This window comes from Myodes glareolus, chromosome 5, assembly GCF_982192425.1.
Source record: "Myodes glareolus chromosome 5, mMyoGla1.1, whole genome shotgun sequence".
Lineage (NCBI taxonomy): Eukaryota > Metazoa > Chordata > Mammalia > Rodentia > Cricetidae > Myodes > Myodes glareolus.
The window spans coordinates 95,854,706-95,873,449 of NC_142030.1; the positions used below are offsets into that span (position 1 = coordinate 95,854,706).

Genomic DNA, 18,744 nt, shown 5'->3' on the forward strand with positions numbered 1-18,744 from the left:
GAAAGTACACATACTGCTTTTGCAATCAAAAGCCAAGTGCCTTTATTGAAAGAGTCTGCTAAACAATTGTATTAATTTGTATTGACCAAGGTTTCTGTCCCTCCTGGTCCTGCAGCCCTCAGTCCCAAAGAATCACACAGGGGTCTACATTAATTATAAACTGTTTGGGCTATTAGCTCAGACTTCTTATTAATTCTTATAACTTATATTAGCCCATAATTCTTGTCTGTGTTAGCCACGTGGCTTGGTACCTTTTTCTGTGAGGCAGTCACATCTTGCTTGTTCTGCCTCTGGGTGAAGGCTTCAGACTGAGCTTTCCTCTCCCAGAATTCTCCTGTTCTCATTGCCCTGCCTCTACTTCCTGCCTGACTACTGGCCAATCAGCATTTTATTAAACAAGTACAAGAAGCAGATCTTTACAGGGTAAAACCATTGCCCTACAGCAAATTCGTATATGACTGCAGTGGGTGAGTTAGTCTTTGTTTCGGTCAGTATATGATGTTGTCAGTCATTTCAGCCATTTTGGTGAGTTAATAGTGTACATGGGGAGGAGCATTCTTAGCTGTTTGGCATAAAATATCCTTTTACATGGCTAAGTTGTCTCATTACTGGGTTAGGTCCAGCCTAAACATGTGAAGGAAGCTTTTCGGTTACTGAATAAATCAATCATCCGTGTTGAAACGCCTGATGTCAATCTAGATCAAGAGGAAGAGATTCAGATGGAGACGGATGAAGGCCCAGATGGCATCAATGGTGAGGAGTTTGCTCATCACTGGTCTGTAGATAGAAACTGATTTTGCAGGATATCATGGTACCTGCCTTAATTTGGGATTTCATTGCTGTGAAGAGACATCATAACCATGGTAACTCTTATAAAGAAAACATTTAGTTGGGGTGGCTCACTTACAGTTTCAGAGGTTTAGTTCATTATCATGATGGGGAACATGATGGTATGCAGGCAGACGTGGTGCTAGTGGCTGACAGTCCTACATCTTGCAGGCAGCAGGAAGTCGGCTGACTGTCACATTGAGAAAGGTTGAGCAAAAGAGACTCAGCCCACCCCCACAGTGATATACTTCTCTAACAAGGCCACACCTTTTAATAGTGCCATTCCCATTGGGGGCCATTTTCTTTCAAACCACCATAGTACCAATGCACCGGTCGATGGCTGTGGAGTAGATGTATTCAGAAGGGGAAGGCAAATGGATTTTAAATTAACTATAAACTGAAGCACAGTTAAGTAGTTATACGAAGTGTATGTGCTTGAAAGACTGAAAGAAAACATTACCCTGCACCCATGTAAAAAAGGACTAAATCCACAGTTATGGCATGCTCACAAGTGGCCATATGCACAATGATAGTTAAAAGGAGGATTAAACTTCTCAATTACAGGTGAATAACAGATTGCTTTGTTCGTAAGACTGCAAATTGACTAGTGGATGCAGGAAGCACAGTTAAGTAGTTATACGAAGTGTATGTGCTTGAAAGACTGAAAGAAAACATTACCCTGCACCCATGTAAAAAAGGACTAAATCCACAGTTATGGCATGCTCACAAGTGGCCATATGCACAATGATAGTTAAAAGGAGGATTAAACTTCTCAATTACAGGTGAATAACAGATTGCTTTGTTCGTAAGACTGCAAATTGACTAGTGGATGCAGGGGGGAAATTTCATTGGGTAGGTAGCCTAAATTATATTAAATTTATAGCCTTCTGTCTGGTTCAACCTCTTTTTTTTTCTAGCTTTGGATCCTGTCCTCGAACTAGCTCTGTAGACCAGGTTGGCCGCGAACTCACAGAGATCCACCTGTCTCTGCCTTCTGAGTGCTGGAATTAAAGTTGTGTGCCACCATGCCTTGCTGCCAGTCAAATATCAATAAAGTCTCTGACCTCCATCCCTAATATTTCTCCCAAGTCAGTTGTTCCAAATTTATTTATTAAATAATTGTTTTCTAAAGTTCATGTTAAGCTTAAGGAGTTTGTGCCTGAATGCTAGATGAGGGCATGTTGAAGGCACAAAGGCGAGAATCAGGTGGTTACTTCTTTCCTTAGGTCATGCTGACAGCCCAGCCCCTGTGAATGGGGTCAACGGTCCCAGTGAAGATGCCAATCAGGAACCTGTTTCCAAGCCCTCCCTGAGGCTGGGCTTCGCTGAGTACTGCCGAATCTCTAACCTCATTGTGCTCCACCTCAGGAAAATGGAAGAAGGTGAGTATGCACCCTACACTGTGTTCTCGCTGTCATTCTGACATGCTATTTCTGCCACTTCTGATGTTGAACATTGTGTTCTATCAGAAGAGATGGTCATTTATGTTGACTTATTGATCATTCTTGTTCGTGTATTTATGATTTTGAAGCAGACTCTTTAGATCTGATCATATAAAGAACATAACATTTTTGCGGGTGAAATTACAATAGTTGCTTTCTTCCCAACAAGTGGTCTCTCTTTTACAAGCAAATTGAACTCAAATCTATATAGCTACCACAAATCTAATAAAAATCCTCTGCCCATCAGTACCGGTTGCTGGAACATTGGCCCAGTTCTTACCCTTAACTGATTGTTGTGATTATCAGTTTCACCATTCTCCAGGTAGTTGTGGGCAGGCGGAAAACAATCATCTGTTACAGTTATAGTTGATTCTTTTTGTGTATGGGTGCCCATGGAAATCAAAAGGGCATTTGGATCCCTCAGAGCAAGAGTTAGAGTAGGTTGTGAGCTGCCCAATGTATGTGCTCTGGACTGAACAGTTCCAAGGATAGCTCTGGTAGCTTTTAGGCTTCTTTCATCATGCAAAAATCTAATCTGTACTGGAGACTTTCACAGCTGGTTTCACCTAATACTCGAAAGAATTGAATCGGAAGTAGATTCTGGCTGGGTGTGACAGCCTACACTTTTAGTCCTAGCACTCAGCAGAGGCAGGTTTAAAACCTGGTCTATATAGTGGGCTCCAAGCCAGTCAAGGCTACATAGTAAGAAGACCCCCATCTCAAAATAACAAAGAAATGAAGTACTCTGAAGAGGAGCTTACAATTACACCTGGTTTTATATCTTTTGTATGTATGTGGTACTAAGGATTGAATCCAGTTCTTGGTACTTGTTAAGCACATGTTCTAAACCAAAGCCATAACTCTTGCACCTTATTTTGCAGTTTCTATAATCAGAACTATGGTTTTTGTTTTGTTTTGTTTTGTTGTTATTGTTGCATGTGTGTGTTTGTGTGCGTGATGCGCCATGAATTGGCAATGCAGTTTGTTAAATATCAGTTCTTTTAAATAATGTTTTTGTTGCAGAGGAAGATGAGTCAGCATTGAAGAGGAGTGAGCTTGTTAATTGGTACCTGAAGGAAATCGAGTCAGAAATAGACTCTGAAGAGGAGCTCATAAATAAAAAGAGGATCATAGAGAAGGTTGTTCATCATCTAACGCACTACGTATGTATCCACTGCCTGCTCCAGGGTACGGGATGGGGGGGGTCCCTATATCAGCAGGTTGCATTGTAGGCTTTTTGATGAATTTGTATATTTTGAATCTTTGGGGTTTTGTGGTTAAGGAGAATCAACAGCAAGGAAGGTACATCTTTTCCTAAAATAAGCAGGATTTAGGCAAAAACTGAACAAGTTGCATTTGAATCTTATTTTGTGGTGTCTTTAACTGTACTGGCATTGAATCCTGGGTTAGCATGTGCTGGTCAGCCTTAGGTCTATGCTGTATCTGTAGCCCCTGAGTGGTACTTTTACCCTTCGTTTTCACCCTGTCCACTCCATTCACACACTGCTGTCTGGTAAGTTCTCACCAGTCCTCTAGCAGCACCTGTTGTTTCATCTTCCTCGGTCCAGTAAACGGTCTTGCTTGAAGTTCTGTTTTATTTGGCAAAAAGTGTTTAGGGTTGGGAAAGAAGAGGACAGATAACATGTTCTACATTTATTTTTACTTGATCAGAGAGAAAATTTCCAGGTAAATTATGTTTAGATTTTTTTTGTTTGTTTACTTGGAGATTGTGTCTTACTGTGAAGCCTACGCTAGCCTAGAATTCAAGGTCTTTGTGCCTTAGCCACCTGAGTGGAGGTATTACAGGGTGTATACTACCATAGCATCTTTGACCCATTGTTAGTTCAGTTAGAAATAGAATCAGTATAATATCTCATAAATATAAATAAGAGATGGAGAGATGGTTCAGTGGTGATGAGCATGCAGGGTGCTCCCTGAGCACCCGGGTTTGATTTGCAGCACCCACATCAGGTGCCTAAGAACTGCCTAAGAACTCTTCAGAATAAATTAGTTTTTTTAAAAAAAAAAAGGAAGGAAGGAAAAAGAGAAATAGAATCTTGCTGATCACACACACACACACACACACTTAAAATCCCAGCACTCAAGTAACTAAGGGCAGGGAAATTGTAAGTTTCAGGCCAGTCTGGCTGCGTAAACTGTCTCAGAAAGTGGGAGGGGAGTGAATGAAAAGGGCTTCTCGGCAGTAATAAAAATTAACTGGCAACAGTAAATGAAAGTAAAACAGATTTAGATATTAGAGAATTTTATACAATTGTATAATCTTAAAATTCAAGCAGTTTCCTTTTTTGAAGTTACATCAACAAACATTTAATAAAATGTAAAAGATATCTTATTAAAATCACAGTACCTGCTGAATGTCTTAGTTTTTTCCAGCAGTTCTAAGTGAAGGTCAGCATCCTGTAAGAATGGAGCTGAGAACACTGGTATGGTTTTAAGGGGTGGTTCTGGTCCAAGGGCTTTTGGACAGGAAAGAAGAGAATGTAAGTAGCAGACATTTAAAAGAGTTGGACTGAAGACAAACTGTTCCACAGGATCATGTTCTGATTGAGCTTACCCAGGCTGGACTGAAAGGCTCCACTGAAGAAAGCGAGAGCTATGAGGAAGACCCCTACTTGGTAGTCAACCCTAACTACTTGCTTGAAGACTGAGATATTAAAGGTAACTGTACAGCCAGACACAAGGACTTGTGGTGCCCTACCTCTGCACCAGAGCCTGGTGACGCCCTGGAGAGACAGTTTCTGGAGTGATGTTTTGAGGAGTGAGAGCTGAATTCATGGCCCTTTGAGCCTCCAACTGAGACAGGCTTGGGCACTTTGTGCTTCTTGTTCTGTTGAAGTCAGAACCCTTCATGTTCTTTCTGTAAGACCTTTGTCTTCGTGTTTAGGAAAGCCTGCTGCTTTTGTTATATACATATCTGGAAATTGCCTTCTTCTATTTCCAACTACTGCTTTTATTCATTAAAATAAAATAACTTGTTCTGCAGTTGTTTGTTGGATTCATTTGTGCTCTTGATTATTGCTTCCCTTTCCACGAGTAAGTTTCTTGTGGTAGAGAGGCCTTGGAGGTGAGTTTCTGAAGTTAATTTCAGTATTGGTTTGGGATGTTTTTCTGTGGGAGGGGGTTTGTTTATTTTGCTTTTTTTGAGTGGCAGGGGTATGGGGTCCCAAGTAGCCTGTTACTAATCTTGAATGCCTGATCCTCTTGTTTTAACTTGAGTGCTGGGCTTTTGATATAAAGACTTATCATTTACTCAGTACTGATTTATTTTATTTCTGTCTTAAGGGTAATTTTTTGGGTAATGATTTCATTTTCTTTTTTTTTTTTTTTAAGAAGAAATAGACCATTTTTTATTAAATTTATTTGTTTGGTGGGGGTGTGCATGCTGTGGTATCTGTGTACGAATCCCAGGAAATCTTTCCTGGCACGTGGGATTTCCTAGGTTGTACTCCAGTCATCGGGATTGACTTCATTTGTTTGCCAACAGAGAAGGGGTTTTTGTTATTGTTGTTTTTCTGTTTTGTTTTGTTTTTTGAGATAGGGCTGGTCTTGAACTCCTGTGTATCCACCTGCCTCTGCCTTCTGAGTGCTAGGACTGAAGTCATGGCATCACCACCACCACCCAGCTAGAGAGCAACCTTTTCTGTTATATGAGAGGTCTAAGTAACTTGAGCCAGCAGATGTGTTTAGCCTGTCTGTAATCCCAGCTCCTAGGTAGCTGAGGTGGACAGATCATAGACTAGAATTTATCTCGAAGGCGTAGTTGGTAATAGAGAGTTCCAGACCATCCATAACTACAGAGTTGAAAGGGACTAGGGAGAAAGCCTAGTCAGTGAAGTGTGTAAAGGCCTGTCTTAGAGTTACTGTTGCTGTGATGAAACACTGACCACAAAGCAAGTAGGGGACTTAAACCTCTACAGCACTGTTCATCAAAAGTTTTTAGGGCAGGAATCAGGCAACAAAGGCCATAGATGGGTACTGATTACTAGCTTACTTCCTACGACTTACTCAGCCTTAGAACCTAGGAGTACTAGCCCAGGGTGGCATCACCCACAATGAACTGGGCCCTTTCCCATTAATTAAAAAGAAAATACTTCATAGTCTTTCCTGCAGCCCTATCTAATGGAGACATTTTCTCCATTGAGGCTTCCTATCTGCTGACTTGAGCTTGTGTGAAGTTGACATGAAACTAGCCAGTACAGCACCCAATGCAAAATATCGGGGGGTATAATTTCTTTGTTGGAGAGGTAGAAACAGGCAGTGTCCCTGGGGCCTGATAGCATACTTGGCAAGTTCTTGTTTTTGTTTTTTTAAAGTTGAATGGCACCCAAGGAATAGGACTAGTAATGCACATATTTACTCACAGGCAAAACATTCATCCACACGATTTGGTTTGAATCAGACTTACTCTGTAACCCTGGCTGTCCTGGAAACTTATTCTAGATTAGGCTGGCTTTGAACTCAGATCAGCTTGCCTCTGTCTACCAAGTGCTAGAATTAAAGACATGGGCCACTATTGCCTGGCTAAATTTTAGTTTTAAATAAAAATTTTAAAATGTTGAGATAGTTTAGCAACTAAAGACACTTGCCATGCAACTTAGTTCAATCCCTGGAAACCACGGTGAAAAGAAAGTCCCTTTACAAAGTTGTCTCTGACTTCTACATGTTATGCTGCTGCACATATGTACAGTAATAATTGAATTATACAAACTAGAGAAATATGTAAGTAAAGCTGGCCAGCTGTGTCACAGGCCCTTAATCCCAGCATTTAGGAGACACAGGCAGGCGGATCTCTGAATTCAAAGGACAGCCAGGGCTACACAGTGAATTCCTCTCTCAAAAAAGAAAGAAAAATACTTTAGTAGGCTTCTTGTGGTTTGTATGTGTGTAAAGACAGTCTCACTAAGGAGTTCTGTGTGTTGTGTGTATGTTTAAAGACGGTATTACTATGTAGTTCTGGCTGGCCTGGAACTGCCTCTGTCTTCCCCCGTAGTAGGATTAAAGGAATGTACCACCACACCTGACTTCACATGTACCTTTAGAAAAGACACTTGAAAACTCTTCATTATATTTTAAGGTGGTTATGAAAACTTGATAGGTTGTTTTATTTTTCAAGACGAAGTTTATGTAGTCCTGGCTGTCCTGAAATTCATTATGAGACCAGGCTGGCCTCAAGATCTGTCTGCCTCTGCCTCTCAAGTGCTGGGATTAAAGGTATGTGTCACCACTACCTGGTTTGAAAACTTAATAGTTTTTATATTGGCTTTTGAGGTAGCTCAGTCGCTAAAATACTTATCTCTTCACCCTCAAACACAAGGAACTGAGTATGGAAAGTAAATAAACCTGGATGTGGTAGTGTATACTTGTAATCTCTGCCCTGGGGAAGAAGAGTTGTAGATGCTGGTGTTGCCAGGCAGCCTAGCCTACTAGATCACTCCCAACCCAGTGAAAGACCCAGCTTGAAAATAAAAAGGGGACCTGCGGGCTGGAGAGATGACTCAGTGGTTAAGAGCACTGGCTGCTCTTCCAGAGGTCATGAGTTCAATTCCCAGCAACCACATAGTGGCTCACAACCATCTGTAATTGTAATGAGAGCTGGCACCCTCTTATGGCATGTGGGCATACATGGAGGCAGAATGATGTATACGCAATAAAAATAAATTTTTTAAAAAAGGGGGGCTCCTGCTAGACGAGCAGATAAAGCACTTGTACATGCCTGAGAACCTGGGTTTTATCCCCAGGACAAACATGGGAGAGTCCCAACTGATCTCATCTGTGATGCCTGACCAAAGCTGCCCCCCACCCTCCACACGAATACACATGCACGTAATACCATGTATACATGTATATAGAGAAGGGTTGCTTCCCACTTTTACAAGATTTATTTATGTGTGTGAGTATTTTGCTTGCATGTATGTATATGTATCATGCTTTTCTGGTGCCTGTGGTCAGGAGGGCTTCAGATTCCCTCGTGAACCACCCCTTGGGTGCTGGAAAGCAAACCTGGGTCCTTTGCTTAAAGCAACAGGTGCTCTTAAATCACTGAGCTGTCTTTCCACTCCTATCCCGTTTTGATTGTCTGAACTTTGGTTTTTCTAGGTGGTCTTACAAGCTCTGACTGGCCTAAAACTCACAAATCCACTTACTTCATCCTCCTGAGTGCTGAGTTAAAGATAGGCATCACCATTCCTATTGTGTCCCCTCCCCCCCCCTTGCTTATCACTGCCTACCGAGTGCTGTAGTTAAAGGCCACCACCGCTGAACTGTGGTCCTGTTTTCAGAGAGAGGAGTTCATTTTTCTTGTGTCAAATTTCATCTGATTTGTTCAGGTATTTGCAACTTCCTGTCCTAGTATGAAGTTTGTTGGTGTAACCTTCATTCCTCGGAGGGAGACCTATAACCCCCGCTCCTATGTCTAGAGAACAGTTTGAACAGGGAAGCCCATGGAATTAGGATTTCCCCTGGAATTCCATGCAGCCTTGGGGTAGGGCAAGAACAAAAGCTGAAACTGGGGTGTGTGTGTGTGTGTGTGTGTGTGTGTGTGTGTGTGTGTGTGTGTGTGTGCGCGCTTGTCTTCCAGGAAGGAACTGCACACAGGCACACAGGTCAACACTTCTCAGACCGCTCTGCAGGAGAAACTGAATGGACAGTGAGGGGCAGGGCCACACCTTGACCAGAACTGCTGAGCTGTGCCCTTTATTTAACCTTAAACCTCATGGACTGGAGAGATGCGCAGTGGATAAGAACACTGCTGCTCTGCGGAGGACCCGGTTTGATTTCCAGCATCCGTGTGGTGACTCAAAACCATGTGTAACTCCAGTTCCAGGGGATCTGACACCCTCTTCTTGCATCTGAGTCTACCTGGTGTGCATGTGGTGTTTCTCTGTGTTCCCCTGGCTGTCCTGGAACTCAAGGAGTTCCGTGCTGAGATTAAAGGCATGTCACCACTGTCTGGCAATAAATCTAAAAAAAAAAAAAATAGCAGAACTCATATCAGGACTGTGAAGATAGCCCTAGAAATTCAACAAACCTCTTTATTTCCATTCTGTTCACACTGAATAATTCTGTTTTTTCAGTGTTGCATATCTGGCATTTGAGGGACCAGTGCCTGAGCCTACCTTGTTGGGACTGCCATAGTTCAGACACCCTAACAATTCCAATAACATCTCGTAGTATTTAAATTTTTAAATGTTAGGGCAGAGGAAGGAGATGGTTCAGTTGGTAAAGTGCTTGCTGTACAGCAACGCAGACCTGTGTTTTGATGCTCGGTGTCCTTGTAAAACACCAGATGTGATGACACAACTGTAATTCTGCACTGAAGAGGCTGGGACAGGCAGCTCCCTAGGGCTCACAATTGAGGAAGACGCCCAAGATCTACCTCTGGCCTCCATATATTTGTGCACACACAAGTTCATGGACATGTATACAGAAGCACAAAACTTTTTTTTTCTAAAGATTACACTGAACCAAGTTCTGATTTAATGATCATAGATAACACAGTTAAATATTGTGTGGATAATCACCATATTTTACAGCCTCATCAGTGTTATAAGGTCTGGATTCATTCCACATGCTTCTAACAGATCCTTGAACATGGATCTGCCCTGGACAGCTCTCTTCCTGAGCACTGTCCTCCTGAGTCTTTCATGCCAGGGGACTGCCTGGGATTCCGATAGAAATTTTATTTCAGCCGCTGGTCCTCTTACAAATGACTTAGTGCTTAACCTGAGCCATCCACTGGGAACCCGGGGCTCTGGTTTTGGACCTGGCAGCAAGGACTTCTACGTCTGCCAACAGCCATTGCCCTCTTTCTTGCCACAGTACTTGAGCAGTCTTCGTGCCAGTCAGGTCACCCATTACAAAGTACTTCTATCATGGGCACAGCTTCTGCCAACGGGAAGCCCCAAGAATCCAGACCAGGAAGCGGTGCGGTGCTACCGACAACTCCTGCAGTCCCTGAAGGCTGCCCAGCTTCAGCCCATGGTGGTCCTGTGCCACCAGACGCCACCCACCCGCGGCACCATCCAGAGAGACAGGGACTTTGCTGACCTCTTTGCCGACTATGCCACGTTCGCCTTCCAGTCCTTTGGGGACCTTGCTGAGATCTGGTTCACCTTCAGCGACTTGGAGAAAGTGATCCTGGATCTTGCCCCCCAGGGTTCGAAAGCTTCTGCTCTCCAAACCCTCAGCAAGGCCCACAGGAAAGCCTTTGAAGTTTACCACAGAGAGTTCTCTTCTCAGGGTGAGTACACACAGACGTGGTGGCCCGTGAGCAGCTCTCACCACCCTCCTCTGTTTGCTTCCTTAACAGGAACTGATGAGGCCCCCACCTGTACGCATCTAGGAGTTCTGTGTGTCTGTCCGTGCGTGTGTGTGTGTGTGTGTGTGTGTGTGTGTGTGTGTGTGTGCATGTGATTTTAATTTTATTTTAGATATGTGGGTGTTTTATCTACACGTTTGTCTGAGCACCATGTGCATGTCTGTGCCCTCAGATCCCCTGGAACTGGAGTTAACGGAGGGTTTGAGTTGCTGTGTAGATGCCAGGAATCAAACCAGGGACCTCTGGAAGAGCAGCCCGTGCTCTTATTGCTGAGCCATCTCTCCAGCCCTTGAAAACTATCTTCTAGACCCTTCCTCAGGGTTAAGTCTGAGCTACTGTCTTTCTGTGCTCTTCCTTGAAGGGACGTTTATAAAGTCAGGATTCCTCCCACATTCTAACAGCTCCTTGAACCTGGAGCTGCCTTGGAGAGAGAGTGCTGTCCTGAGTCTCTACAAGGAGACCCGACTGTGGTTCCCCTTCTCTTACGGAAACAAGTGTGTACCTTTTAGCTGGAGCTTACAGTGCATCAAGTGAGGCAAAGATAAATAACACAACGATGCATAATGAGAAGATTGTGATTTGTAAATGTAGGATGGAGACTAAAGCGAAAACCTTGCCCACGAGAGGCAAATGCTCTACAACTGTACTGACTTATTTTTACTAGGAACAAAGTATATCGCAGCGACTAGTGCTGTGTGTAAATTCCTGCCACCTTCTGATCATTCCTTTTGATAGGGCCTTCAAATTGAAATTAGCCAGGTGTGGTAGTACATGCCTCTAAATCTAGCACTTAAAAGACTGAGTGTGAGGATTGCAAGTTTAAAGTCAGCCTGATGTGAAGATCTGTATGAGTTCAAGACCAGCCAGTGCTACATAGTGAGAACGCCATCTCCCCATCTAGACCCTAGGAAGGGTGTAAAAGAAAAGAGATAAACAATGAAGCCAGTGTTCTAAAATAGCGGCTTTTTTTAAAGACTTTTAAGAATAATGCTACAATGTTACATTGCTGCAATGTTGCTGTTCTATTCTTTTCTGCCAATTTTAAATGATAGAATTTTTTGTTATACGAAGTGCATATAAAGAAGTTAGCTTTTAGCTGGTCATAGTGCCCAAGTCTAATCCCTGCACTTGAAGGCAGAGACAGGTGGATATCTGAATTTAAGGATCTACAGAGTGTGTTCCAGGATAGCTTGGGTTACACAGAGAAACCTTGTCTCGAAAAACAAACAAATCAAAATTTAAATGAGCACTATGGTTGAGTGCTTGTGTAGCAGAGTGCTTGTCATGCGTGCAGGAAACCCTGGGTTCCAATTCCTGCATTGCATGAACTGGACATAGTGACACATGTCTGTAAGCCAAGCACTGAAAAGGTGGAGGCAGGATGGCCAGAAATTCAAGGTTGCCTTGAGACACATGAGAATCCTGACTCATAAATTAATTAGTTAGCTCAAATTACCCAAGTAAAACGAACAGCAAGGACTGAGAATGTAGTTATTAAGTCTGTAGACCACTTAATGGTCTACATTTGATTCGTCCATGTATGGAGACCTATGCTGTGTTCCCATTAAAGCTTAACTGAGGATGTGGAAGCCAGAGGAATGACAGCTTAAGGTCATCCTCAGTTACATAGCTAGTTCAAGGCCAACTTGGGCAAGAAACAGGGTCCAAAATAAACAAAGAAAAGAAAGAAAAGAATCCCCTCTCCCCCTTAGACAGAGTCTCACTGTCTAGTTCTGGCTGTCCTTGAACTTATTGTATAGGCCAACCTAGCTTGAACTCTCAGAGATCTACCTGACTCCGCTTTCCAAATGTTGGGATTGAAGGTATGTGTCACACCTGGCCAGGGGGGAAAAATCCACTTAAGAACAACAGGATGCAGAAGCTAGATATAGTGATAGACCAATGATCTCAACACTCAGGAGGATTATATATTTGAATCCAGCCTGGGACAGCATGCTGAGACCCTACCTCTAGTCCTACCCCCACTCCCAACCCCACCCCCAATAAAAGGCTAAGGACTTTAGTAGACATCTCTACAGTGAAGATATGGAAATGGACAAACAGATACAATAACAAGAAAATTCCCACGAAACATCAATAAGCATTAGAGAAATGTAAATGAAAACCATAATGAGTGTCCAGTTCCTACCTATTAGGATGGCTCTGAGGCAGACCTTGATGGGGACCTGGAGGAACTGCAAGGTTGTATCTCCCTGTACAGAGTGTACAACGGTGCAGCAGCTATGGAAGAAGAGTGAACGCCCCTCTGGTGGGAATGCAGATGCACACACAGCACAGGGAAGCAGTGCAGCTAACACTGGGATCCCCACCCCACTGTAAACAACAGCCGATAGAAGAGTTGACACTGGCAGCTCATCATTGAGTTATACGTTTTGAAAGGCTAAACATGGGCTGGGAACACACTTTAGGATAATTCTTGGTATCCTGCCTGTTCCAAGTGCTCTCTGTGTATAGGTTTTGATTCAAACAACCAAATAGTCTCTTAGCCATGCATAGTGGCACATGAGTTTAGTTCAAACACTCAGGAGGCAGAGGCAAGCAGACCTCTGTAAATTCAAGGCCAGCTCACTTCCAGCACGGTCAGGGTCACAAAATGAGACATTGCCTAACAAAATCCAAGTAAAAACCAAAATACTCTCTTAGTGAGATGTATTTTTAGCCACTTTGTTTTCTGGAGTCTGTCAGCTGCTAAAGAGAAGTCATGGTCCTGATCTATCCCTTCAGAAGCTCCGCCCTCCCTCAACTACTACTCTTTCCTGTTTGGTTCCAGGAGGAAGGCTCTCTGTGGTCCTGAAGGCTGAAGATATCCCCGAGCTCCTGCTAACCCCGTCCTCGGCTGCACTCACCAAGGTAGATGCAGCATCTGTAATGCCTAGGGAGAAATGTGATTGTGTTTATTTATTTTGAGATGAGGCCTGTGTAAGAGGAAAAGAGCTTGAGGCTGCTCAGTGACTGTGGCACAGGTGTATTAGTCAACCTGAGAAGGGCTGTCACCAGAGAAGAGGAGACTGAGCTTCTCCCACGGGCTAGGGTTTTATCAGGGATGGGGAGGAGGGCTGGTCAGAGGGCAGAGGGTGAGTTTGGCCAGAGTTGTTCATCTAGGACATGCAGGAATGCTACTTGTGCTGACTTCATGACACTGACTTAGGGAAATTGGAAATGCTAGTCTCATGAGTGGGCAGGGGTGGGGTTGGTCCTCAGGCTATGATTAATCACAGAGAACGGGGTGCTATTCAGGCCAGAATGGGGGTGTCTCCAAGGTAGATGGTCATACTCTTGTTCCCTCAGTCTCACTATGTAGGTCAGGAAGCCTCGAACTCACAGAAGCACATGCTTCTGCCTTCCAAGGTGCTGGGATTAACCGTGCACTCCAGCATGCCAGGCTTAATTTTAATTTCTTAAAAGTGAGATTTTGATTGCTTCTTTGCTATTATTATTAGCTTTTTTAAATTTCTGAGATAGGGTCCTGTGTATCTCAGAGTATTCAGCAGAAGATTATCTTGAACTTGTGAACCTCCTGCCTCCAGCTCCCGGGTGCTCCAGCCTGAATACAGGCATGCGGCACACACCTGGGTAGTGCACTGCTCTCACTGAACTTTGTGGATGCTGGGCAAGCACTGGACTAACCAAGCTACAAACCCGGTCCTAGTCTGACATCTCTATAAACTCTTCTAAACAGCATCCGTTCCCAAGATTTGTCGCTCACGTAAAAGGAAATAGGCCTGGTTCTTGATTTGTCATGTTTTAGCCTGGCTCCATTAAGAAAGCAGAGTTCAGAGAGGCAGCGTGTCTCATATCTGCAATCTGAACACCTAGCAGGCAGAAGCAGGAGGATCTCTGTGAGTTTGAGGCCAGCCTGGACAACACAGTGTGCTGCAGGCCAAGCACAGATACGTACTGAGACTCTGTCTCAAACAAAACAATACAAATATATTTCTGGGACCCACAGGGTCTACATAGGCCCACAGAGAGAAAAATATATCAAGTTGCTAAGACTCAGGTGTCCCCACCATCTCCTCTAGTAATTGTTATTTATTTACTCACTCCTTTGTTTGCTTATTCATTTTGTTTTTGAGAAAGGGCCACATGTATCTCAGGCTAGCCTAAGTCACTGTATAGCTGAGGATGACCTGACCTTCCTGCCTTTACCCCCCAAGTTCTGGATTATTGGCATGAACCACCATGCCCGGTTTCCATCATGCTAGGATGGAACCCAGGCCTTTGCGCATGCTAGGCAAACATCCCTGCTGGACCACATCCCCAGCCCAGGGTCTCTGCTGATCTAAGCTAATAGTTCCCTATGGGGAAAGAGCACCTCAGGAGAGAGGAGCCCAGGTAAGAGCCTCCTATTGAGGGACACCCTTTTTTATTTTTTTTTTGAGCCATTTTTCTCTGTGTAGCCCTGGCTGTCATGGAACTTACTCTGTATACCAGGTCACCTCGAATTTAGATCTCAGAGATTCACCTATCTCTTCCTTCTGAGTGCTGGGATTAAAGGCATATGCCACCACTGCCTGGCATTGGAGGACACTGTTATATGGGTGTTAACAGTAGGGAAAATTTTACTGGAAATATAGAGAGACAGAACAGGAGGGATGTTTGTACATTCCCTGCCAGGCAGTCCAAAAGTAACCACACAGAAACTGTATTAATTTAATCACTGTTTGACCTTTAGCTCTAATTTCTTATTGGCTTGCTCTTACGTCTTAATTTAACCCATTTCTATTAATCTGTATATTGCCATGTGGCTCTGGTTTACTGGCAAGTTTCCGGCACATCTGTTCCTAGCAGAGGTTACATGGCATCCCCAAACTCCACCTTCTTCTTTCCAGCATTCAGTTCAGTCTTCCACACCAAGGTCTATTCTATCCTATCACAAGCCCAAAACAGCATCTTTCTTTATTCATTAACCAATGAAAGCAACACATATACAGAAGGACATCCTGTATCATCTACCCTTTTCTGTCTAAGTAAAAAAAGGGTTTAACTTTAACATAGTAAAATTACATATAACAGGTATCAAGCAAGAATCATAGTTACAATATTTATATCTACTTTATCTTTTATCATAACTAAGGAAAACTATAATTATAGCTATCTATTCTTTAACTCTATCAAAAACCTCAGAAGGATACTGTATTACCTAAGTTAACAGGAAGTACATTGTAAGCAACATTCAAAACTCTAGAATTGACAGAGACATCTTGCTGCCTGGGCAGTCAACCAAAGTTCTTCTGTACCATTGGGGCATCCATCTTCAGCCCACAGGCCCATGGTACCTGGCAGACTTTTCCACGAAACGGGAAATTTCAAAGACAGTTCCGCCTATATTGGCAGTTTGTCAGGCCCTTTCTTCTGGGTCCTGCAGAATGACTGGCAGACTCTTTCATGGAGCAGGAACACCAAAGGACTGTCTCACCTTTAGACAACTTCAGCAGTCATTCTTCTGTGGGTCCTGCGTGTCCAGTTCATACAGCATACCATCAAGCAGTCCAGGCAAGAGCAGTTCCTTGCCCAAATAGCTCACAAACTCCACTGGAGCCTCTTCAATGTCCATCATCTTCTTGAAGTAGATTTGTGCTGCCAGGAGTATCTCATTGTATCTCATTGTCATGAACAGTCCTAAAATATTTAAAATATTAAAATATTTTAAATGCCATATTCCTTTGGTCTTTGAAAAGTTTGAAGATATTCCATCTAACTGAAATATATCTCTATACATCTAGAAACCCTAACTTAACATGACTACACGCTTGACTATTATAGATAACTATCTATTAATTTGTATTTTGTAACTATACATTACATTTTTAAATGAACTGCACAATCACAAAACCTTAATCAAGAGCAGAAATATACATATAATAAGATTGACCCACAATTTGTATCAATAGACCAAGACCTATTCCAAAGCAAATTATTCTTATCTATTGTATCCTCCATTAAATATAAACAAACATTTATAAACAATCATTTAGGGAATTTGTATATAGGTCTCTCCAAATTACTTCCTGCTTTTTGTTGGACGAAGTCTATTTGGGGCTTTTCACAGAGACCTTTTGTGTGGTCTTGGTCCATCAAACCACATTAGTCTAGAAGGATTCCACAGGTTCTCATCTTTTCTGGAAACAAAAGAGGAACCTCTTTTCCAAATCAACATATTTTTAAACTCAAATTTTGAAGTCAAGAAACCATTAAAACACATATGTTGGTTTAGCTTTTCAGTCCATACAATAGAATGTCTCTCTGTACTTGCTCCTTCATAGTCAAAAAATTTAAAGGAAACACAAGAATGCACATAATCCAGACTCTCTGTGTGTTTTCCATCTTTATATGGCTTATTTTTCTTACTTTATTACTTTTTCTAGAAGTTTACTCTGCCTCTTTAAAGACTTTGTTTTATTTTTTAGAAACCATTTACTTCCTTTTATAGCTCTCTATATTCTTCTTCTTCTCTCTCCCAAGCCTATATACGTTTTTTAAAAAAAAAAAACACTGTATCTCGTTTTGAGGTCTTTTTTTTTTTTCATTTTTATCTGAATCTGTCTTTATTGCATTTCTGTAGTCCTTTTCTGACCAGGACTGCTTCTTAAAATGCAAAGCTGCATTACTAGGACTAAGGCTGCTTGACCTTCTGGCTCCACTCAATCCAACATGGCAGAGGCATGTTCACCACCTCTGCCAGCCGTGCACACCACCCAGTTCCAGGTATGCAGCGGGTCTATGTCACATCATTAAGCAGTTTATAACACTGTGTTTACAAACCCCATTTAAATGCTTTATAGCCAGACCTCCTGAAAGAGTCAGAATTCGAGCTGACATCACGAACCTGGAAGTCGCCATTTCAAAACCACACATTTATGATTTGGAGGTCCTTCTGTATATGTATTGCTTTTATTGGTTAATGAATAAAGAAGCTGTTTTGGGCCTTTGATCGGGTAGAAGAGAGCTAGGTGGGAAAGACTGAACTGAATGTTGGGAGGAAGAAGGCAGAGTCAGGAGATACCATGTAGCAACAGCCGGGAACAGACTTGCTGAAAACTTACCAGTAAACTACAGCCATGTGGTGATACACAGATGAATAGAAATGGGTTAAATTAAGATGTAAGAGCTAGTCAATAAGCTATTAGAGCTAATAGGAAAAGCAGTGATTTAATTAATACAGTTTCTGGGTGGTTATTTCAGGAGTCTTGGCAGCCAGGAAACAAACAAGAAGCCTCCCACAACAGAGGGATACCAGTAAAAGCTAGAATCATCAAATGGGCAGGAAGTCAGTACCAGCAATAGACAGACACAGGGCAAAGCAGGGAGTCCAGAGCCAGATAGAGAGGCACACACTGCTCAGACCCATTCAAGGCCCTGGGGATTTACACTTCCCAGAGGGAAAACACACACTGTCTTGGGTTTACCCCTGAGCTTTATGCTGGATACATGGAATGAGATACCTGTTCAAAGGCTGTTGCTGGACAAGGATTTTTGTGATCAGCACTTTGTTCTCTAGATAGCAATTATCACTCAGTAAATGAATTTAGATGGCATTTAATCAGGAAGAGATTTCATTATCCAGAACCTTATCGTGGCTGGTTTTCATTTTTCTGAGCTAGCAGATGTGGAATCTGATGGACACTGGGGACAACTTGATTAGGAAGACATTGGGGAGCTAGTGAGAGTTGGGCATTAGGGGACTGGGTGCTTGGCTCTCAACTGGTGCCTTACCTGTGAAACAGCTGACCTGTGGGAGACAGGGTAGTGATGAGCTCGTGAGATCCCACACAAGAGAGCAATAGTGTGGCCAGCCAGCTATGAAGAGGCAAGTGTGTGTGTGTGTGTGTGTGTGTGTGTGACTCACACTGCTGTGTTCTCATGTTTAAATCCTGAATTAAGGCTTCTTCAAGGATGTGTAAATCACAGTGTTATTCTCTAAAGCGAAGGGTATCCCATGCAGGACAGAGACTGTGGGAGGGGTCAGCAGGTCAGAGGCCTCGGCAGGTGACCTGAGGCCAATCCTGGTCCCCTTGGTGGGTGGGAGACCATGGCGGGTGCCCCAAGCAGGGCAATGTCAAGCCATGAGGGGCTGCCAGTCCTACCACCCGAGGCCTTGGAGGGTCCAAGGCA

At 43.0% G+C, this 18,744-nt stretch overlaps 2 protein-coding genes across 2 annotated transcripts in view; both read left to right on the plus strand.

Annotated features, from left to right (window-relative positions):
* The window catches only part of Mcm6 (minichromosome maintenance complex component 6), a 32,658-nt gene extending 27,385 nt beyond the window's left edge, over positions 1-5,273 (plus strand). Inside the window, exons 14-17 of the mRNA XM_048430628.3 lie at positions 618-753; positions 2,055-2,210; positions 3,294-3,433; positions 4,823-5,273. Of these exons, the coding sequence (XP_048286585.2) occupies positions 618-753; positions 2,055-2,210; positions 3,294-3,433; positions 4,823-4,939 (549 nt within the window). The 3' untranslated portion in view covers positions 4,940-5,273. The remainder of the gene's footprint in view (positions 1-617; positions 754-2,054; positions 2,211-3,293; positions 3,434-4,822) is intronic.
* A 4,600-nt stretch (positions 5,274-9,873) lies between these two features.
* On the plus strand, positions 9,874-14,915 carry LOC148122148 (lactase/phlorizin hydrolase-like). The gene is made up of 3 exons (XM_087906657.1): positions 9,874-10,530; positions 13,400-13,479; positions 14,835-14,915. Exons 1-3 carry the CDS (start codon positions 9,882-9,884, stop codon positions 14,913-14,915), a joined length of 810 nt encoding a protein of 269 aa, XP_087762783.1. The 5' UTR covers positions 9,874-9,881.
* The last annotated feature ends 3,829 nt before the right edge of the window (positions 14,916-18,744 follow it).

Coding starts and splice junctions, on each gene's coding strand:
- LOC148122148 (XM_087906657.1), top strand. CDS start 9,882: ATGGATCTGCCCTGGACAGCTCTCTTCCTGAGCACTGTCCTCCTGAGT. Junction 10,531..13,399: donor CAGAGAGTTCTCTTCTCAGG/GTGAGTACACAC, acceptor GTTTGGTTCCAG/GAGGAAGGCTCTCTGTGGTC. Junction 13,480..14,834: donor CCTCGGCTGCACTCACCAAG/GTAGATGCAGCA, acceptor CCATCATGCTAG/GATGGAACCCAGGCCTTTGC.